Source organism: Hemicordylus capensis, chromosome 14 (genome assembly GCF_027244095.1).
Source record: "Hemicordylus capensis ecotype Gifberg chromosome 14, rHemCap1.1.pri, whole genome shotgun sequence".
In the NCBI taxonomy this organism is placed as follows: domain Eukaryota; kingdom Metazoa; phylum Chordata; class Lepidosauria; order Squamata; family Cordylidae; genus Hemicordylus; species Hemicordylus capensis.
In genome coordinates this window covers 12,444,484-12,466,979 of record NC_069670.1, presented here as the reverse complement: position 1 = coordinate 12,466,979, position 22,496 = coordinate 12,444,484, and the positions used below count along the sequence as shown (strand labels likewise).

Here is a 22,496-nt window from a genome sequence, read left to right as displayed (position 1 = left end):
AGTGGGTGATCCCCAAACTGTGGGGCTACAAAAGGAAATGCTTCCCTGCCCCAGAGGAGTCTGCAGTTACCGGGAGGGATGCTACGCTGGGCTGAACGGGCGACATTTGCTCTGTGCCTCTGCTAAATGTAATGGAGCCGCCATGTTGAGAGAGAAAAGGCCCCCCTTGGCCCAGTCGTTAGACCTTCGCCCGAGGTGGAGAAAAGAAGCTCATTCATTATTCATTAGAATCTGCCCAAGGGGTTTCCATAGCAGCAGGCATGAGAAGATGGTTCTCTGCCCCAAAGGGGCTCCCAATCCAAAAAGAAACATGGAGGGAGACCCCCGCCACAGCCATGGGGAGGGATGCTATGATGGGCTGAAGAGGGACTGTCGCTCTCGCCCTGTTCAAAACAAGAGAGCCGCCATTTTGAAAAGGGATCTTCTGCAAGGCTGAACAGGGATAGCTGCTCTCCCTCTGCTCAATGCAAGAGAGCCGCCATTTTGAAAAGATGCCCATTCCTGGCTGCTTAACGAGGCCGACCTTTGCCTGAGGGGGGCAAAGCTCATTTATTATTTATGGCGCTCCTGTCCGCTCTGCTTTTCAAGGGAAAAGGTTCCCGCAGAGTCTGCCATGGCAAAAGCAACAGGAAGGCTCCCTGCCCCAAAGGGGCTCCCAATCCAAAGGGGAAACCCAAGGGAGACCTCAGCAGCAGCCACTAGGAGGGAAGCCATGCTGGGCTGAAGAGGGACGGTTGCTCTCCCCCTGTTCTCAAAACAAGAGAGCCGCCATTTTGAAAAGATGCCCATTCTTGGCCCGGTGAGCAGAAGCTGCTTAATGAGGCCGACCTTTGCCTGAGGGGGGACGGACGCTCATTTATTATTGATGGGGCACCAAGCGGCTCTGATTTCCAAGGAATAATGTTACCAGAATGGTTTCCATAGCAAAAAGGGTGAGATGGTTCTCTGCCCCAAGGGGCTCCCAATCGAAAAACAAACCCAGCAACGGCCTCTAGAGGGACTCTGTTCTGGGCTGAAGAGGGGCAATTGCTCTCCCCCCTGCTAAATCTAAGAGTGTTTCTTTGATCAATTAGCCTGTTCTTAAGCTCTTGTGACTAAGATTCATGGGAATTATAAGCAAATCAGCAGGTTTACCTACTCTGACTGGCGGTAGCAGCAGCTTCCCAAAGACGGTCTTTGCCAGCCTTTCTTAAGAAATGTTTTTTTGGTCTATGACCGCAAATAAACATGATGATGATGATGATGATGATGATGATGATGATGATGATGATAAATGTTTTAGTTCAAGAAAGATGTGAGGATTGACCCCGGGACATTTTGCATGCAAGGCAACGATCACTGAGCCCAGAGAAAGAGGATCCATGGCTGTTACCAACGGCAGCTAAATGAAGCCTCCATATGCAGGGGCAGTCTACCTTTGAATCCCACACGCTGGGCATGGCAACCTGTCGGGGGAGACCACCAGGTTTTTGTGTGCTTCCTGGAGGCGCCTGGTTGCTGCAGGGAACAGCATGTTGGACTGGACTAGGTGGACTTTGGGTCTGCTCTGGGCTAGTTTGAAGTCCAGGCAGTATGCAGCTTGGCTTCCTTGCTCGAGTTACCCATTTTGAGCTATATGCGGTGTAAATGCCTGCGCTTGTGGCCCACTGTTTGGTGGGTACTTGTGGATAGAGCTGTGTGTGGTGTGTGTATTCAACTGCCTTTTCGTCCCCTGTGCACGCACCTCTCTAATTCAGTTTTCCTTCTCTCCTTTCCCTTCCTTTTCAGATCCTGCCCGGCCGTCCAGCATGGAGACACCCTTGGAAAAAGCCTTGGCCACCCTGGTCTACACCTTCCACAAATACTCGGGCAAGGAAGGGGATAAATTTACCCTAAGCAAGAGCGAGTTAAAGGAGCTGGTGATGAAGGAGCTTGCTTTGGAGGAGGCAAGTGCTTGGAGTCTTACACATCGATGGGGAAGAGAGCTGTTCTGAGAGTAGCAAACATGACTTGTCCCCTTAACTAACCAGCAACCTCTGGAACAAACGCTTATATTTGGAGTTCTTAGGTACTGCTGGGAAAAGAGTTAACAAAAATACTATTCTCCAGTCAATCTTATTTGGAACCAATCAGCAAAAACACTTGTAAATGTCAAGATCCCTGTTCTCTTTAGTTACTTAGCTAGCACCCTCCTGCTAAGTGAGCAAAGAGGCACCTTTTTAAAGTGGTGATACTCTTCTGTTTATCAGGGGGAGAGCAACTGGCCCTATCCAACCCCAGCACAGCATCCTCATCACATAAGAACAGCCCTGCTGGCTCATGCCCAGGGCCTATCATAATCCAGCACCCTCTTTCCCACGATGTCCCTCTCTTGTATTTCTTTCTAGATCATGAGCCCTTTGGGGACAGGCATTCATCTTTAGTTATTTTTCTACGTAAACCACTTTGAGATCATTGGTTAAATATTTATAAAAAGTATAAATATTTGTCGCCATCGTATTTTAGGAAGCCAGTGGCAGTCAAAGACAACTAGGACTGGTGAGATCTCTACGGAACTCTTTAAGTTCACTCTTTTAAATAAAGTGTGTTAACTTTTGTCCACGTGCCTCATTCTCTAGGCGGTGGGCAAACAGCTGAACAAGACCCTAAACCCCGTTGCTAAAACAGGACTTCTTACAATCCAAGTAAAGATGGTTTTAAACCTAATATAGGCTATTGGGGAGTATTGGTAATCAAGAATTCCCACACTATGGAGACGGTGGCAGCTACCAGGAAAGATGACCTTAAGTTCCTATGGTTATTTAGAGACCATGATCATTCATTTAAAGAAGGATTTCAGGTGCACTGTGGATCGCTCTCCTTTCCCCAGCAGGCATGATGCGGCATCTATACTGTTTTTCTCTCTTGCAGAAGATGAAAGGCGGAGGCATCGATAAGCTGATGGAGACACTGGACAAGAACAAAGACGACGAGATAGACTTCAAGGAGTACACGGGTTTCCTCTCTGCCCTCTGCATGACCTACAATGATTTCTTCCAACAGGATGCAAAATAGGGGGTGACAGAAATGCCATTGGTGCCCTGTGTGGTCAAGCAGTTGAACCCACACAAGGGCTTTAAATAAAGAGCTCTCTCTCCAGGAACTCCTAAAGCGATCTAGTTCTTAAGGCTGCCTGCATATATGTCTGTATTTGAATGGGATACGGGTCTTTGTGGGAAGAGTAGGGTCACCATTCTACACTCATCCCCTTCCTGAATGCTTCTGCTGCATGGTACATTAGCCTGATCTACATCCAGGGCTTACAGTGCCAATTCTATGCACATTTACTCAGAAGTCAGTCCCACTGGGGCTCACTCCAAAGCATGCACACATCAATTTTTCTAAGATTAAAGGTGCCAGGCTGCTTGGCAAAGTATGGACGAAGCCTGTCTTTAGTGCCTATCCATGTATTTCAAATGCATGCCCAGGGATGCTCAAAGATCATCTCATGCACAGTCTATTATTTTGCACACGGCAGCTGCAACAGCCGCCACCGATGTAGTCTCTTTTGGACTGTGGTTATTGTATGAGAAGGCAACACTGTTTATCTAATATATATTTAACCAGAGCCAACGCCCTCGGCTTGTGAATCAGTGCGGGACGGGCAGAGAAAGTGAACGCTGTGTGCCGTAAGTGGAGAAAAGCATTCAGCACCGCAACATATAATTGTGTGCGGTGGGGTTGGAGGCTCCACAAGTGATGCTTGTTATAAAAATAGGGGCCTTCCAAGCACCTAAGAGGGTCCTTTTCATCTGAGAGAGACTCCTGCCTGCAAACCTTGGAGAAGCTGCCGCCAGTCAGGGTTGACAAGACTGAGCTCGATGGACCAAGCGTCTGACTCAGTAGGAGGCAGTTTCCGACTTTCCCTTCTCTCCTCACTTCTCTCCTCACAGGGCCACGCCTGTATCCGGGGCGAGTTAAGGCTTTCTATAAAAGAAAGCTTTAGTTTCTTAGCAAAAGGAAGTTTTTAGATATAGGAGGCTCACTCACACACACACTTTGATTGCAATGTATTGGGAGGCCCAGAGCAGCTGACACTTGAGAGTCCTGAAGAATCTCAGCTTTCATTCGTGGGTGGGTGGTGCGCTGAGCGAAAGCAAGCTTCGATCCCTTGCAGTGGGAGGAAACAGTCCCTCTTCTTCATCTGTGAAATGCCAAAGGGGACAGAATCCGGGACAGAGTTTTTTGCAACAGCAAACAAAAGGTGCAGCCTTTTTTGGCTCTGCAGGGTGGGAGGGGGCGTGGCCTCAACTCGGCAGCCAATCCACCGCCTCCTGGGCAGCCAAGTTTGCCCAAACTAGGCTCCGCCCCCTCTATATGTCAAGCCGGCCAAACCCCACCAAGTCCCCACTTCTCCTTCCTCTCCTGGCACCCGACTCCTGTCCCACCCTGATTGCTTTGGGTAAGCCTTTCCTTCTTCCCCGATTTCTTTCCCAGCCTTTCTAGGTTTTGCAAAAAGGCCCGCTTGATGCTGACTGAGCCAGGTGCCCATCTCACCTTTTCCCCAGATGAGATGCGCCTCTCCCCTTCTTGACCTTTTCTTTCCAAGGACCCCCTGGGTAAAACTGGGATGGAGGGGGAAGGAAGTTGGAGGGGCGTTTCTCCCTCCCCAGAAAGGGTGGAGCGAGCAAGCATCTGCTCTCCTCCTTTAAAACGCTTTGCTTTTTCTGACCTTCCTAAAGTGTGCTAGGATTCAGTCCTGACCGTTTTCATGCAGGGTGCTTCTGAGCATGTGCAGAGTGCCTTTCACCCTCGCCACGACGGGGCTAGGGCACGGACGGGGAGGTTAGGAGGAAAGTTAGATGGCATCTAACTGTAGATGCGTAGGGTGTAAGATTCCAGCCACACCTCTCCTTAAATGGAAGCAGACTTTTGGATTGACCTCTCCCCTCTCAGGGTGGGGTCCCTTCCCACCCCCACGCCGTGCCCCGTTGCTGCAGGGGTGCTGTGGGTGTGCTCAGCCCCACCCTAGGAATTGCTCAATCCTGTGCACGCTTTGGGGTGGGCAAACAGGAAGTGCGCGGAGATCGCTCTCTGTGTGGTCCAGGGCAGCTCTACCTGGCTGCAGCAGGGAGGCAGGCGAAGGGCAGGGCTGTGGGGCTGGGATAAGGGTGGGGCCACCCCCTGGGGACAAGGCTCAGTTATTTTCCTGCCTGCGAAGTTGGAAGTTTGGCAGAGACCAGCCCCCCAGCGACCCCTGGTGGAAGGGTTTGGCAGTGCGTTGGGAACCCCCACCGTTAGGCTTTTTAAAGTTCGTCTCAAAGGGGGTCTCCAGATGATGTTGGATCTGGAGACCCCCTTTGAGATGCCCAATGTTAAAAAGTATTTCTGATCACCCCTATTTATCCAAATAGAAGATCTCCCTAAATGTAAGACGACCCCCTTACATATGGGTTAAATATATTGTAGGTTATCTTATTTAGCCCAAAAGAAGATAACCCTACATTTAAGACAGCCCCCCCCCATTTCGAACATCATAGAACTTGGGGGGGAAACCCTAGTTTCGGATTCAGGTAAATACAGTATTATATTGCTCATGGAGGTGTACATAGTTTCCCAATATTACCCTCACAACAACCCTGTGAGGGAGGATTAGGGAAAGAAAATGACTGCTCTAGTGTCGCCATTAATGCGCGTTATGCCTGAGCTCACTGGTAGAGCATCTGCTTTGCACGAAGAACAGGCCCCAGGTTCAAACTGGCAGCATCTTCAAGTTGGGCTGGGAAATACACCTAACCTGCTCTGGCCTGAAACATCGGAGGATGCTGCCAGTTCGTGTAGACAATCCTGAGCTAAATGGACCAATGGCCCAACTCAGGATCAGGTGGCTTCCTACGTTCCTATGAATCTGTCTCGTACACCCTGCTGCCCTCTTCTTCCAGTCTCCTGTCCTTTGCACAGGTGAAGCTTTGCTGTCGCTTCATGCTGGGTGAAACTTTACCGGTGGTATTTCTGCCTGTCGTGCAGCTGCACAAGGCACAGGAGACCTGCTAGCCAGAGAGTTTGGGCAGTCTCATGGGGGAAACAGTGTCCATGGCCACAGCTTGGAACCCGCATTCCCCAGACAACCGGCCAGTATAATCAGCGCAAGGGTGGGACAGAACTGTCTGGCAGGGTGGATCGGGCCCCTCCCTCCCTCCCTCCCTCCCACCATCTGCAGACTCACAGTCCTGCTACAGATACTCTATAATTTGGCCTCACTCTTCATTGAGTGCTGCTCCAGACCTAATTCATGGGAGGAACCTTATCTTGTCGGGAAAAATAGTTCTTAACGTTCCGAGTTAAATCCTGTACTCCTCTAATTACAGCCGTCTCGGCTTGGGACGTGGGCGGCGCTTGCTGGGAAATGTCCAGGGGGCCTTCCCAGCTTGCATCTCTGGAGAGCTGCTTCCAACAGAATACAGGCTTGGCCAGACCCCTTGACTTCTCAATTTTTATTTATTTAGCTAACATTTTTATAACGCCCAAAACATATGTCTCTGGGCAGTTTACAGCAAAAGCAAACAACAGAAAAAGTTTACACATGGGTTAGAGTAAATGACAACAGAAGGGTTAAAACATTAGTTAGAACAAAATCAATGATACAGAAAAGGTTACAATGTGACAACAGTTTAAAATGTTACAACAATATTTTTTAAACAAAGTTGAAACTATTCAAACAATATTTAATTAAAAGCCTGGGGGACTAGAAAGCTGACTCCTACTGAATCAGACCCTTGGTCCATCTAGCTCAGTAGTGTCTACCCAGACTGGCAGCAGCTTCTTCAAGGTTGCAGGCAGGAGTCCCTCTCAGCCCTACCTGGAGATGCTGCCAGGGAGGGAAGGTGGAACCTAGATGCTCTTCCCAAAGCAGCTCCATCCCCTAAAGGGAATATCTTACAGTTGCTCACGCATGGAGTCTCCAATTCAAATGCAAACCAGGGTGGACCCTGCTTAGCAAAGGGGACCACTCATGCTTGCCGTCAGAAGACCAGCTCTCCTCTCCATCCCTCAGGTCTACAAGGCAAACTAGTTTATAAGGTTGCTGTGATTGACACAGTAGAATTTTCATCTATAATGGGCCAGCTAAGGGGGTGAAAAGAAATCACTACCAGAAAATCTTACATTCTGGACCGTCTTCAACAGTTGGTTTTCGTCTTGATTTAAAATTTAGCAATCATTACTCTGAAGTAAAGATGTTTATTGCAGAGTCAAGGGACTTTCTTTCCAAGACTACAGTCTTGGATAACCTTCTGGGAACAGAAGCCCACCCATACAGAGATATTTTTATAGGAATGGCCAATAAAGTGCTACTTGTGGGTCCCCCAGTATTTAAATCCTGGAGATTGGAACGCAGAGGCTGTGGTGATCATGCAGTGGCTGAGGACTAGTAACTTGTGCTGCCTGAGTGCTTAACTCTCACCCAGGCACCAAACCTCACCCGGAGTACTCCAAGACCCTCTCTAAAACTATTTTGCTGTAGCCACCCCCAACCCCTTGAGGTAGATCTGGGCACTCCCTGAATACCCAAGAAGGCGTGGGGCGTTCACCCACATCACTGGGAATCTCCTGGGGCTATAGGCAGATTGTCGAAACAAGGTTTCTTTCAGGGTGTGCAATCTCAGCAGAGCTGGTCTGGTGGTAGCAAGCATGACTTGTCCCCTTAGCTAAGCAGGGTCTGCCCTGGTTGCATGTGAAAAGGGAGACTAGAAATATGAGCACTGGAAGATATTTCCCTTAGGGGATGGAGCCACTCTGGGAAGAGCAGAAGGTTCCCAGTTCCCTCCCTGGCAGCATCTCCAAGATAGAGCTGAAAGAGAGCTTCCTGCCTGCAACCTGGGAGAAGCCGCTGCCAGTCTGTGAAGACAATGCTGAGCTAGATAGACCAATGGTCTGACTCAGTATACGGCAGCTTCCTCTGTTCCTAAGCAACCCAACCCAGCAAAATCTAGTTTATAGTAAAAGAAAAACTTGTTTCACTGCGAAGGGGAAACTTCAGAAGGAAAACGGAATAGTAAGAAAGAGGAAGATCGATGCCGACATACTATTACTCAGGGGGCTGTTCAGATCAGGAGGCAGATTTCTTAGAGTTGCGAAAGAGACTTCGAAACTTAAACAGTATGGCTGCTCCTGCTCTCTGTCCTCGGAGAGGGGGAAAGTTTCAAACCCTGCTGGTGGTTTAGTGTGGGAGGCCATCAGCTCTCACATGAGGCTTTCCTTGCTGGGGAGAAACTCGTGAGTTCTGTTTCAGTGGGAAGGGAAAGGAAAGGGCTACGAGGATGAATCTGCTTATACCCAGAATCGCAGCAGTGAGCATGAATTGCCCCGTTTGCTAAGCAGGGTCTGCTTTGGTTTGTATTTGGATGGGATACTACTTGGGAGGGCTGTGAGATATCCCTCGTAGCTCAGCGGTGGATCTGCCTCCCCTGCTTTGCAGTCAGGAATTTCCAGGTTCCGTCCCTGGTAGCATCTCCTGGTAGGGCTGGGAGCGGCTCCTGCTTGGAGCCTTGGAGAGACGCTGCCAGTCAGAGCAGACAGTCCTGATCCAGATGGGCCAAGGGTCTGACTCAGTAGAAGGCAGCTTCCTGTGTCTCTATGAAAGAGGAAAACATTTGCATAGAGATGATTTCATCCCAAGCGTCCTATCGCATTGCAGGGAAATAGCTGATGTAACAGCAAATTGGATTTCCCCTTCTAGGACTGGCTGTTATCCAGGCACCAGGAAGCCTTCTAACAATTGCCACTCATTGCTTTCGACACCGCACACACACAAGTCTGCATCTGAGCTAGCCATTTAAGGGACTGAATTGCCACGTTGGAGGCATCAAGTTGCCTTCTACCCAATCAGACCATTGGTCTCTGTCGCTTAGGAGTGTGTTACTCTGGCTGGCAGCAGCTCTCCCAGGGTTTTAGCTGGAGATGCTGCCGGCAGGGATTGACCTCCGGCATGCAAAGCAGACGCTCTGTCGGCTGCCCTGAGCCAAGCCCCCCCACTCTGCTATCAAGGTGTGGATTCCCAACAGAGTCTACCTGCCTTCATGGCACCATGAAACTGAGTCTTTAAAGAGAAATGGGGTTCCCCCTCCACCCCCCATTGAGGCTTCTGGGGCAAGAGGGAAGAGATGGTTTAGCCAAACTTTGGCCAGGCATGCTCATTTCTCCAGAGAGGCGTAGGTTTTCTGGTGTTTAATTGTGATGTTTAATTTTCTGATGTTTAATTGCTTACATGGAGACGTGTAGGTGTAACAGTGGGAGAGAGAGATAACTGGTTTCAGATTCCTCCCAAACCCCTCCTGTTTGTCCTGCAAACATAATTACGGGCTTTCTGTGCACCCAGCCTGTTTGTTATCCCACCTGTTTGTTCAGTCCGTGAAGATTTCCTTTGCACCGCTGTTTATACAGGGTAGTGTCTCTAAAGCTCTTGAACAGGCAGAATTTGGGAAATGCATTTGGAAATGCTTTGCCTATTCCAAGCCTCTGAAACCCGAGCCCCGCTTTTCTCTTCTTCCAGACCAGCTTCCAGTTTGACCCATCAAGATGGCCTCCGCCCTGGACCAAGCAGTCTGTAGCATGATCGCCATTTTCCACAAATACTCGGGCAAAGAAGGAGATAAAAATACCCTAAGCAAAAAAGAACTGAAGGAACTGATTCAGAAGGAGCTGACCATCGGGCCGGTGAGTACCAAGGGACATGACCTTGTGGGATTGAAATTCCTTCCTCGGGCCAAATGCACATTGAACCCTATTCAGACACGACGCTGTACGAGTGTACAAATACCTGTACTCACATGCATGTTGGTGTGTGAATGACTGTACCTTGGTTCAGTTTAGAAATGAACCTGGGTACAGGCCGCCTTAAGTGGCACAGCAGGGAGAAGCTTGACTAACAAGCAGAAGGTTGCCGGTTCGAATCCCAGCTGCTACTGTATCGGGCAGCAGCGATGTAGGAAGATGCTGAAAGGCATCATCTCATCCTGCGTGGGAGGAGGCCATGGTCAACCCCTCCTGGATTCTACCAAAGAAAACCACAGGACTCTGTGGGCGCCAGTAGTCGAAATTGACTTGATGGCACACTCTGCCTTTACAGCCCCTCCAATGACACAGTAGAGATTGGACTGTCATACCTCCACAACATGCAGTCGCACCACAAACACACATGCAGTCGCCTGTGTTCACTGGGATGAGGCCGTGGCTTAGTGCATGCAAAAGGCCCCAGGTTCAGTCCCTGGACTGGAAGAGACCCCAGGACCTGAAACCTTGGAGAAGCTGCTGCCAGTCAGTGTGTAGACAACAATGGATGAGTTAGGCCAGTGGTCTGACTCAGCAGGCAGCCTCCTAGGTTCCTGTATATACTCTCCATCCGAGTATATTGCCAAGGGCTTGCCTTGATGGGATGTTTGATTGCACATCTCTTTCACGTGCAGTCAGGGCCAAACTGTGCTTCCACATAACATCAGAACTGGCTCCTTCTGCTTGCTCCTTGCCGATTCTGTGTCATCCTCCAAGAGCCTGTCCAGTCTGAGCCTTTTTGCCGAGGTGCTTTTGCAAAACCCCATGGCTTCGACTTCCACCATCTGTCCAAGAAAGAACGCAGCCGCTAGTTCTCCACTCCAGCTCTTAATGGGTGTCTCTTTGCTCCCACTTTCGCTCCAGAAACTGAAGGATTCCGAGATCCAGGGGCTGATGGAGGATCTGGACCGCAACAAGGACCAGGAGGTGAACTTCCAGGAATTCATCACATTCGTGGGAGCCATGGCCATGATTTACCATGAAGCCCTGTGCTCATCGCATTAGACCGGACAGGACGTGGCCCGGAAGACCAAGGCGCGTGGGTCTATAGGCAGTTGCATGCCCAATAAAAACAGAGTTTTGTAAAGCTTGGCCTGCCGGGGTGACTTTTGTTCTGTTTGGGGGGACAAGGAAATACAGGGAGGGTGGTGCGTTTGTGTACCTCTCCCGTTCCCTTAGAGTGGGTGTGAGCCAGTGTTCTTCACAGTAAGCCCCCGGGGGTCAGTGGTGGCCCCCCACCAATCCAGTGTTGGCTGCCAGTCAGTGTGCAGGCAGCAATGAAGGAGGTAGACCAATGATCTGACTCAGTAGGCAGCTCCCTATATAGACTTCGATTGTGTTTTGATTTTGTTTCACTTGTCACAGACTAGTAGACGAGTGGATTCCTGCAGCCCTGGTGGCAATCGCCAACAGGAGCTTAAGTTGGAGGAGAGCTGGTCTTGTGGTAGCAAGCATGACTTGTTCCCTTAGCTAAGCAGGGTCCACCCTGATTGCATATGAAAGGGAGACTAGAAGTGTGAGGACTGGAAGAGATTCCCCTCAGGATGGAGCCACTCTGGGAAGAGCAGAAGGTTTTAAAGTTCCCTCCCTGGCGGCATCTCTAAGATAGGGCTGAGAGAGATTCCTGCCTGCAACCTTGGAGAAGCTGCTGCCAGTCTGGGTAGACAATACTGAACTAGATAGACCAATGGTCTGACTCAGTATGTGGCAGCTTCCTATGTTGCATCAGGCAGAGTCATGTGCAACAGCCTCTGGGTGTCACAGGGCTCAAAGACGGGGCTGAGCATGTTAGGCAGCCAGCCAAGAACCATGGGGCAGAAGTCAAGGGTCCAGCTAGGGAGACTCACCAGAATGGTTCAGCAAGCCACAGTTGGGGACAAAGTCTAGGTCAAGCCAGTCAGACCCAAGCAGAAGCCAATGGGTCATCAAGTAGTCAAGGCAGAGATCCAGAACACAACACACCAGCTTCAAGGAGACCTTGAAAGAAAGGCAAAAGCTGGCTCAGACAGAAAGCTTTATACCTTTCCTCCTGCCCCAAGGGAGCCAATGGTTGAGCTTCGGGGGGCGGGGCTTGCTCAGAAGCCTGCTGCTGCCATATGAGAGGCTACCACAAGGGGGCAGCAGTGTGCAGAGCCTCAGCCTAGATAGAACATAACAAACAAACTGAGTCCTCACTATTTTTTATTTTATTATTTATTTATTCGATTTTTATACCGCCCTTCCAAAGTGGCTCAGGGAGGGTAACAATTAAAACAAAACCATTAAAACCAATAACAGTTAAAACAAAAATATAAACAATATAAAACATCAATTAACAATTAAAACATCATAAAAAGACAAACAACCAGAACAATTAAAAAAACCCCTGCAAACCAGGTTATAGCATTAAGACAATTAAAACTAATTAAAAACCCTGGAAGGCCAGGCCAAACAGATAGGTTTTAAGGGCTCTCCTGAAAGTCAATAAAGAATTCAGATTGCGGATTTCTGCCGGGAGTGCATTCCACAGCTCAGGAGCAGCTACAGAGAAGGCCCGGCTCCAAGTCTCCACCAGACGAACGGGTGGTAACTGGAGACGGACCTCCTCAGATGACCTTAACGTGCGGTGGGGATCATGTAGAAGAAGGCGCTCTCTAAGATTTTGACGAATATATACCATTTTTCAACCAAAGATATAAATGAATGAAATGGCTCCCTTTCCCCAAAGAGCTCACAATCTAAAAAAGAAACCTGAGATAGACACCAGCAACAGGCACTGGAGGGATGTTGTGCTGGGGACGGATAGGGCCAGTTGCTCCCCCCCCGCTAAATACAAGAGAACCACCACTTTAAAAAGATGCCTCTTGGCTCAGTTAGCAGGGGACCATATTTCTCCCATCATTTCCAGTTGTTCTGGGTGTTGTTGGATTGTGGTGGGGGAGAAGAAGCAGAAGAGTCATTTTGTGGAATCTGGCTGTGTGTGAACTCAACAAAGGGGTGTGGTCATCACCCTGTGCCTCTGTTGCGTCTTCTGTTGAAATGCACAAATGCTACGAAAGCTCATCTGCAGGCTCCCCTCTGGCTAAGAAACACAGTCCAGTCAGAAACAGTGCCTCTGAGCATGTGCAGAGTTCTCCCCACTGACCCACCACAAGAAGACCCTTTCCAGCACTGCCTTCAAGAGCCACCCGGAAAAGGAAGCCAATCCCAGGGGTTTCCAGGCCGATCCTGGAGGCCTGCGAACTCTACAGAAGCCTTTGCTGTCAGCATGGAGTAAGGCAGGATGGCACACCCGGTGGCCAATAGTCACGGACGATGGGAGTTGTAGTCCAGCAGCAGCACTTGGAGGGCCAGAGATTGATTGATTGATTCATTCATTCATTAGATTTTTATATTTATATCCCGCTCTTCCTTCAAGGTGCCCAGAGTACATGGTTATGTTTAGCCTCACAACAACCCTGTGAGGTAGGCTAGGCTGGGAGAGACGGAACTGTCCCAGAGCCACCCCAGTGAGTTTCATGGCTGAATGTGGATTTGAACTAGGGTCTCCCTGGTCCTAGTCCAACAATCTGAACCACTACACCACACTGGCTTTTGCGGTCTTTAAGGCAGGCCTTGATACGGCCACTCGAATCGGGCAGCTCAGAGGCACGGGTGAGCTGGGGTCCTCGTGAATGACTCGAGGTGGCGTTCTCTTTGTAGGGTGTGTCGTTCTAGCACGTGGAGCTGAGGCTTGCTTTCAGATGGAAGGTTGGCAGAGTTTGTGCTCTATATGGACATACGTGTGGGGGTGTTTGGGGGAGTCCCTCAGGGAAGGTGTCTGGAAACTTCCACTGGTCCAAAACTGGGGTTGGGAGGTCCAGTCATACTTCAGCAGTGCACAAGGATTGTCACTGGCTTCCTCTGGGGGCCGGGAAACTTCTCAGAGTGATATTTGCGGCCTTTATTGTCCTCCATTTTACATTGCCCTCCGCAAGCCATGTCATGGCCGTTTCGGCCCACTGGGGCATTTGAGTGGTGCACCCCTGCCCTTTTGGCTGCAGTGCACAAAGCGGCCACAGAAAGGCACCCTTTTGCCTCACCAGGAAAATGCACTACCCTTTTGTCATTTATATAGCCTAGCCTCAGTTCACTGCAGTGCAGAAAAGTGGCCACAGGAGGGCACCCTTTTGCCACACCAGGAAAATGCATTGCCCATTGCCATATATATATATAGCCTAGCCTCACCTGGCTGCAGTGCAGAAAAGTGGCCACAGAAGGGCACCCTTTTGCCACACCAGGAAAACACATGGCCCTTTGTCATTCATATCACCTAGCCGGTTTGCTGCAGTGCAAAAAAGTGGCCACAGGAGGGCACCCTTTTGCCACACCAGGAAAATGCATTGCCCATTGCCATATATATATATAGCCTAGCCTCACCTGGCTGCAGTGCAGAAAAGTGGCCACAGAAGGGCACCCTTTTGCCACACCAGGAAAACACATGGCCCTTTGTCATTCATATCACCTAGCCGGTTTGCTGCAGTGCAAAAAAGTGGCCACAGGAGGGCACCCTTTTGCCACACCAGGAAAATGCATTGCCCATTGCCATACATTTTGTTTGCCATAGATTTGTTTAATATTTTCCCCCACTTAATATTTTAATTGTGTCTTTTTTACCAACTTGTGTTAAAACTTTTTTTTGCTGTAAACCGCCTTGGGATTGCTTTAATGAAAGGCGGTATATAAATTTAACAATACATTCATACATACATACATACATACATATAGCCTAGCCTCAGTTCATTTTTACCAACTTGTGTTAAAACTTTTTTTTGCTGTAAACCGCCTTGGGATTGCTTTAATGAATGGCGGTATATAAATTTAACAATACATTCATACATACATACATACATACATACATACATATAGCCTAGCCTCAGTTCATTTTTACCAACTTGTGTTAAAACTTTTTTTTGCTGTAAACCGCCTTGGATTGCTTTAATGAAAGGCGGTATATAAATTTAACAATACATTCATACATACATACATACATACATATAGCCTAGCCTCAGTTCACTGCAGTGCAGAAATGTGGCCACAGGAGGGCACCCTTTTGCCACACCAGGATAATAATGCATTACCCATCTCCTTATATATAGCCTAGCCTCACTTGGCTGCAGTGCAGAAAAGCGGCCACAGGAGGGCACCCTTTTGCCACACCAGGAAAATGTCATACATTTGTCATACATATAGCCTGGACATGGGGCAGGGGGTACTGCCAACCACTTCCACACCACCAGGGAATCAGTATCTAATAGTTTAATAATTTAAAACTGATGGATTGATTGATTAAGTACTGTCAAGTCGGTGTCGAGTCTAGCGACCACATAGAAATAGGGAATTTTTATTTTATTCATTTTAAATTTTAATTTACGTTTTTAATAGGTTGGGATGGGGGTGGGGGTGAGCCCACCCTCCCCGGCAGCACCACCCCCTTGCCCCACAGGAAGAGAACCTGCTTTGCCTGCAGAATATCCCAGATCAGATTAAAAAGAACTCCAGGACCAAGAATGCAGAGCGTGGTGTTTGTTTGTTTGTTTGTTTGACATTTATATCCCGCTCTTCTTCCAAGGAGCCCAGAGCGGTGTCCTACATACTTGAGTTTCTCTTTCACAACAACCCTGCGAAGTAGGCTAGGCTGAGAGAAGTGACTGGCCCAGAGTCACCCAGCTAGTCTCCTGGCTGAATGAAACTAATCAGTTGCCAATCAGAGTAGGATCAATGGACCAATGACCCAATATAAAGCCCGTTTATATTGTAAAGCGTGACTGAGCTTGATGGGGGAGCCTCACCTTTGCCCGAGAAGGCCCCAGGTCCAGTCCCTAGCGGCTGGACAAGACCCCTGTTTGGAACTCTGGAGAACAGCTGCCAGTCAAAGCATGACGACGACTGCAACAACAAATATTTATGGACTGGTTTTTAACAATAGGGCTCAGGGTAGCTTACACAGAAAAATTCATAATACATTTTTAAAATGGTTCCCTGTCCCCAAAGGGCTCACAATCAGGAAGCATAAGGCGGACCCCAGCAACAGAAATTGGAGGGATGCTGGGCTGGGGGTGGATACGGCCAGTTGCTCTCCCCCTGCTAAATCGAAAAAGAAGCCGCCTGAAAGCCATGGGAGAGAGTCTATGCTAGGCGGAATGAGGATCATTGCTCTCCCCCGCGAAACATCGGAGAATCACCACTTTAAAAGGTGCCGCTTTGCTCAGTGGGCAGGAGCTAATTGGAATGCTTCACAAATGAAGAAGTAGTGACGTCCTTTGGTCAATTTCCCACTCAGGCGCTGTTTAGAGACAGAACCCGTTTCTACGCTAGGCCTATCGGATATGATGCGTCTGTTTAAACTAAAGTGAGACTACAGAATAAGGAAGCACCTCATTAATCCCTCAGCAGACATGCCATGGAAAAATGGTGAGCTTGCATCCTGGATTTGGACACCTGGGTGTACCTGCACGGCATGGCATTGCCCAACTGGATAGTTTTGGAGAGGAAGGGAAAACCACTGACTCCTACAGTGTGGGAACTATAAGAGCTGGCTTTCCCGGACACCTTTATTCGCACCTCCTCTCTCCAGAGATCTTGCTCCTTTCAGAGCCTTCGGTAAGCCCGTTTCTTTCTGCAGCATCTAGAATACTTCTTTGAAGGGTTATCACCTGGTTTAGGATGCAGGCGGGATTCATCACCTCCCTCCACTCAGTCTAATCTGTTTCTCATATAGGGATTCTCGTTCTTTTTCAGCAACTTTGACCTGTGTGTTCAGGATGGAAAATTGAGTAGGTTACTTCCCTCATATCTCCTCAGGAACGATATCCTTTGTCCTTAATCCTTGTTATGCAGGGCCTGGTTGTGGTTGGTCAGTGGGCACTGCTTTGCACATGCTCTTAGGCACTGTTTCTCATCGAAGGCTTCTAACATGATGACCACCTCATATTTTATTATTATTTACTGTTTCATCAGTCTCACTTCATTAAGGGTCCTCTATGATTTCCCCCATCATTCAAGTACTTGGCTGTGTTTTTAACCCAGATGGATGTTTCTTCCAAGCAGACTCCGGTGCTGCTTCAGGACTAGGAATTCCAACTGGCATTGCCTTCTAGTCGGCTTCACTCCCTATTTTAACACAAGACAGAATGGAGGCACACCTTTGTTGCGTCCACACAGAGCCGGTTTCTATGCGTAAGCCAGGAATGGAAATCCTCTACAGCAATTCCTGCAGATGTGTGGTTCCCAGTACCATTCACAAGATCAAGCTGTTAAGATTTCCAGGAATGCTTTTGAGAGATGCCTGGAATTGGATGCCAATTTTGGGAGATTCCGGTTCTGTCCTGGGGGCTTCACAACCACACCAGCAGCCCAGAAACCTCTCTCTCTCTCTCTCTCTCTCTCTCTCTCTTTTGCAACACTGATTACACTCCTCTAATCCAGGAACTCAGAGATAAGGATCAGCAGGTGTCTCTTGAATGCAAACAGAAGGAGGTATCTTCACAGGGTGTGTTACGGGAAGTTCACGACCAGGAGTGCTTGAAAAAAAACATGGTGGTCAAGTTATTAGCTGCGGCTAGGAGATCTGATCATGCCTGGCCAGGATTAAAGGATTTTCTCCGGGTGTGTGCCTGGAAACAATTGAAAATGCTGGTTTTGATCTTTCAAGCCAACCATCTGAATTGCTCCCCACACCCCACGGTCATCCAGTGAGGCCCTTTTGCACGTCCCCATAACTTCTAAAGCTCAACTGATAGTGCTGTGCAGAATGGCCTATTCTGTGGCGGCACCCAGTATATGGAATTCCACCGATAAACCATTGAGCCAGCATGTCGTATATATATTTTAAAATATTTTAGCTTAATATTTTTAAATATAATTTTTATAGTCCTGTTTTAATTTTTCTATGTGAACTGCCTTGGGATTGTTTGTAATGAAAGGTGGTATATAAATTTAACAATAAGTAAACAATAAAATGTCGTAGTGGTGAGAGTTTTGGAATAGGACTGGGAAGACCTGAGTTCAAATCTCCATTCAGTCATGAAGTTCACTGGGTGACTCTGGGCCAGTTCATGTATCTCTCAGCCTAGCCTACCTCGCAGGGTTGTCATGAGGATAAACAGAAAGAAACAGGATAGGAGGATGTCAGATGTTATTTCCTCTATTTTGGAGTGCTAAATACATTAAAATGGAAAGCCCCAGTTACTTTGCACAATGTATTCTGTATTCCATCAGGCAGGATGAATGAATGAATGAGCTCTAAGCTCTTTGGAGGAAGGGCAGGAGGTAAATGTATAAATAAACAAACTCTTCTCCTCTCTGTCTCCTTAGACTCTCAACCATATTTGTCACATTTTCAGGTTCCCCCAAGCATTTGGTAGGATGAAAACTCTACTGGAAGATACCTGTATGTGTGTGGTGAACATCTACCACCAGTACTGCATTCTGGACCCTGTTGATGACTACCTACATCCTAATGAATTCAATAAGCTGATGGTGGAGCAGGCCCAAGATTTTTTGAAGAACACCAAACCCGTAAGTGGTTTGAGCCTTGAGTTGGAGGATCTAGGTGCTACAACATGTGGGGTCTAGGTGTTAAAAACGCTTTGTGGAAACACCCATGATTCCTAGGCTAGTCCACACGAGTTTCTCTTGGATAGGAGAACCGAGTGTGTTCCCTATCTGTGGCCATGTGGACTCAAAAGGCAAGGGGATGGGGTGTGTGTGGGGGGGGGTCAGACAGGGGAGCCCTATCCAGATTCTCTCCACAGCATCTTGCCAAGGTGGGCGGAAAACTGTCTGACCCGTCTCAGACCTCCTCTTTCCTCCCACTACCTTGATCTTTGCGTTCACACGGCTGCAGATTGGGATTGCACTCAGCCATCCTGGCTGGGCATTCCTCCAAAGTCCAACCCAAGTGAAGGTCGTGTGAAATAGCCACTTGTCCCTTCTGTGTCCTAGGTTCTAGGTGTTGCCACAATTAGCTGCCAGGATGTTGTCAGAATCAGGTTCTGGGTGTTGCCAGAGTGATTTTCTAGGTTCCACCAGGGTGTGGTTCTGGGTTCTAGGTATTGCCAGAATCAGGTCCTAAGTCCTAGGTGTTGCCAGAATTAGGTTTTGGGCATTACAAAATGATCCAGTGAAAACACCCATGACTACAGTATGTGCTGTTGTTGTTGTTGTTGTTAATGATGATGATGATGATGATTTATATACTGCCTGACTCCAAAGGTTCCAGGCGGTTCACAAAAACAAAAACAAAAACAAGGGATTCTGACTTATCACAGGAGATGCCCGAGGAGGCAAGGCAGGGGTCACAGAGTAGGAGCAAAGCAGGGACAGGTAAGGAGACCCTCACTAAGCACCCAATGCCCCTAGGGGTCGTGCGGATTGTTGGCACCAAAGGCCGATGCATTGGAACACCATCTCCAACGCTGCTGCTGACCTGCCAACTCCAGGACCCCCGGAATCAGCCCTTATTCCCCCACCTACAGCAGAGCCCTGACCCATAGCTGTCAATAGCCAGGCAATAAAAGGGAACCTGTAGGGAAGGAGTCCGAGAGAGAGTAAATAAAGAGCCCTCCGTCTCAGCCCCGAAGGCCGGTTCCTTTTGGCGGCCGGCTTTGGTGGCAGCGACCTGCACCAGTGGCTTCACCTCCAGGATCGCCTTCCTCCTTTTAAGGGCTCAGGAACGGGAAACCCCCCGTCAGCGGTCTCTCACCCAGCCGATAGGGGCAGGTTGGCCCAGAGCAATTGTGTTACTAATCGGATTCTGTTTGTGTGTTTCTTCCTTTTGTTTGTGATATTGGCAGGGCAATCTTGACCAGCCGGCTTACCTCCAGCAGTTATTTCAACAAGCCGACAAGGACAAAACTGGCTACCTGAAATTCACGGAGTTCCAGAATGTGTTGACCCCGGTCCTTAAATATGCCCATGAAAAAGCCCACCAGCTACATTAAGGGGGTGATGTCACCGTCCTCCTGAATCCTCCAAGAACTGCTGTCGATTCAAGGCATAATTGTATCAAGTGCAATAAAGCATAATGAAGCTGAGATTAAAAAGCTCCGTGATTCTCTGTCTTTTCTTGATTGATCTTAAAATAACTGGATCTCTATCTGAGGCCTCTCTAAAATCCTTCCTATGTGTTTGTCAAAGACTCATAGGATGAGAAGGGACTGGGAAATGATGAAGGAAAACTGTGGTGGAGGCATCAAAACGTATGGCGCTGCCTCCAACTGAGTCAAACTTCTGTTGGCTCTAGTTCCACTCTGACTGGCAGCAGCTCCCTAGACAGAGCTCAAAACAGGGTCTTTCCCAGTCCTTCTTGGAGATGCCAGGGATAGAACCTGGGGCTTTCTCAAGCACAGAAGATGCTCCACCACTAAGCACAGCCTCTCTTTAGAACAGAAATCTTCCTTATATTGAGTCATTGATCCATCTATCCTACGACTTCCCGCTCTGACTGGCAGCAGCACTCCATCTTTCTCAGTCTCGGGGGAAAAGATAAACCAATATGTACACAACTAACATAGTACAATAATAAAACTACAGTAGACATCGTAACTCGAAAAGTTTGACAAATTTTCCAGAACACTTCCCTTTTAGGGTGGAGCTACAATTACTTCTAATTACAGTTAGAAGCTAAAATACAAAGTTTTGCTACATTATATGAAATTTTAGCATCTTTATCTGCAAAAAGGACCCAAATATAAAATTCATGAGATCGGCCTGGGAGATTCTTTGGAATAGGCTGCATTAATTCATTATGCAAATCATAATAAAAGACACAATAAAGGAGAACATGGCCCACTGTTTCAATCTCTTCTGATCTACCAGGGCAGAGACATTGCTGAATGGGTATGTTTTTATATCTGCCTTCTACAAGCTTTTTAAAACTTGTTTTTCAATTGTTCTGATTATTTAATTGTTGTTTTAGGATGTTTTTAATTGTTAATCATTGTTTTATGCTTTATAATTTTTTTTTTAAATTATTAACTGATTTTAATGGTGTTTTAATGTAAACCGCCCTGAGCCTTTTGGAAGGGCAGTATAGAAGTTTTAATAATAAAATAATAATAATAAATAAAAGGGCTGATGGGAGGGCATTAAAACGGACCCTAGAAAAGGCCCACCGAGGTTTGGGTGCAGTCAGTGTTGCTAAGTGTGATACTGGCTGAAAATTAAAGATCACTCTGGATCATTCTAGAAGATCACTCTGGAATTCCATGCACAGGATTTGTTGTTTAAGAAGGCCTTTGACCTTCTTAAAGAAAAACTGCAGGGAGACATGATCGAGGTCTATAAAATCATGCATGGTGTGGAGAAAGTGCAGAGAGAGAAATTCTTCTCTCTCACGCATCACACTAGAACCAGGGGTCATCCCATGAAATTGATGGCCGGGAAATTTAGGACGAACAAGTGGAGGAACTTTTTCACACAACGCATCATCAGCTTGTGGAACTCTCTGCCACAGGATGTGGTGACAGCCAACAACCTGGATGGCTTGAAGAGGGGTTTGGAATTTGGATAACTTCACAGAGGAGAGGGCTATCAAGGGCTACTAGTCAGAGGGCTATAGGCCACCTCCAGCCTCATAGGCAGGATGCCTCTGAGTACCAGTTGCAGGGGAGTCACAGCAGGAGAGAGGGCATGCCCCTTTCAGCTCCTGCCTGTGGGCTTCCAGCAGCATCTGATGGGCCTCCTTGGGCCTGATCCAGCAGGGCTGTTCTTATGTTCTTACGTTCTCAGAACCCAAAGATAATAAAACATCTGGTGAAAGACCACATAGGGATAATTTTCTGGTGAAATTATTTGTTCATTTTGAATGGAAGTTACCAGTAAGTGTTACAGGGGCCAATCCTGTGATTTAAAAAAACACAAAAAACTATGTTGTTATACAGGCAGGTGAGTTTAGTCTGTTGAAATCTCCCATGTTAAGCTTGCTATCATTAAAGTTAGGTACCTGTTTGACTGATTCCCCAAACCAGAACATATATTTTGATTTAAATGTTTATTATTTTGCATTAGAATCTTGTGGTCTCCCTTCGCATTGTGCTCACATTTACGCCAAGGATAGCCCTCGCTTAAAGTTCCTGCAGCAAACACATATGTCTGTGTGTCATAATATTCGTCTCCCTCTCTCACAACACTAGAACCAGAGTCATCCCATGAAACTGACTGCCCAGATATTGAGGGCAACAAAAATAAACACTTTTTCACAGGACGCACAATTGATCTGTGGAACTCTCTGCCATAGGATGTGGTGATGGCCACCAGGTTAGGGGGCCTTAAGCAGGGCTTAGACAAATTCACAGAGGTCAGGTCTATTCATGGCTATTAGTCTTGATGGCTGTGGGCTATCTTTGGGGTCAGAGGCAAGAAGCCTCTGGATCTCAGTTACAAGGAGCAACATTTGGAGCATCTGTGGGACTACTGTGGGAAACTGAAGGGATGTTGGCTCTGATCCAGCAGGGCTGTTCTTATGTTCTTATGACAGCACCGTTGCAGAAGAAATATTATATTCTTGCAGAAGGCTTTGCAAGGAGTAGCAGTGTGGGAAATGTCTTTGGCAGGGGAACGGAGATGCTGAATTGGGTTTCCTGGGTTGTAGTCTCCTGGACTCCCCACTTGACTTTTCTCACAGTTATCAGTCATGTTTAACCAGGGGTGTATCTAGGGGTAGGGCAGGCAGGGCACGTGCCCTGGGT

General features: G+C 47.9%; 3 protein-coding genes across 3 annotated transcripts; all 3 read left to right on the top strand.

Annotated features, from left to right (window-relative positions):
• The first annotated feature begins 1,773 nt into the window (after nt 1-1,773).
• S100A5 (S100 calcium binding protein A5) lies at nt 1,774-3,759 on the top strand. Its single transcript, XM_053277971.1, has 2 exons — nt 1,774-1,925; nt 2,890-3,759. The coding sequence occupies exons 1-2, from the start codon at nt 1,788-1,790 to the stop codon at nt 3,031-3,033; spliced, it is 282 nt and encodes a 93-aa protein (XP_053133946.1). The 5' UTR covers nt 1,774-1,787; the 3' UTR covers nt 3,034-3,759.
• A 565-nt stretch (nt 3,760-4,324) lies between these two features.
• Nucleotides 4,325-10,873, top strand: S100A6 (S100 calcium binding protein A6). Its single transcript, XM_053277972.1, has 3 exons — nt 4,325-4,420; nt 9,509-9,672; nt 10,651-10,873. The coding sequence occupies exons 2-3, from the start codon at nt 9,535-9,537 to the stop codon at nt 10,789-10,791; spliced, it is 279 nt and encodes a 92-aa protein (XP_053133947.1). The 5' UTR covers nt 4,325-4,420; nt 9,509-9,534; the 3' UTR covers nt 10,792-10,873.
• A 5,412-nt stretch (nt 10,874-16,285) lies between these two features.
• On the top strand, nt 16,286-19,800 carry LOC128337216 (protein S100-A7-like). Its single transcript, XM_053277967.1, has 3 exons — nt 16,286-16,407; nt 18,150-18,324; nt 19,602-19,800. Exons 2-3 carry the CDS (start codon nt 18,172-18,174, stop codon nt 19,746-19,748), a joined length of 300 nt encoding a protein of 99 aa, XP_053133942.1. The 5' UTR covers nt 16,286-16,407; nt 18,150-18,171; the 3' UTR covers nt 19,749-19,800.
• Nucleotides 19,801-22,496: the final 2,696 nt, after the last annotated feature.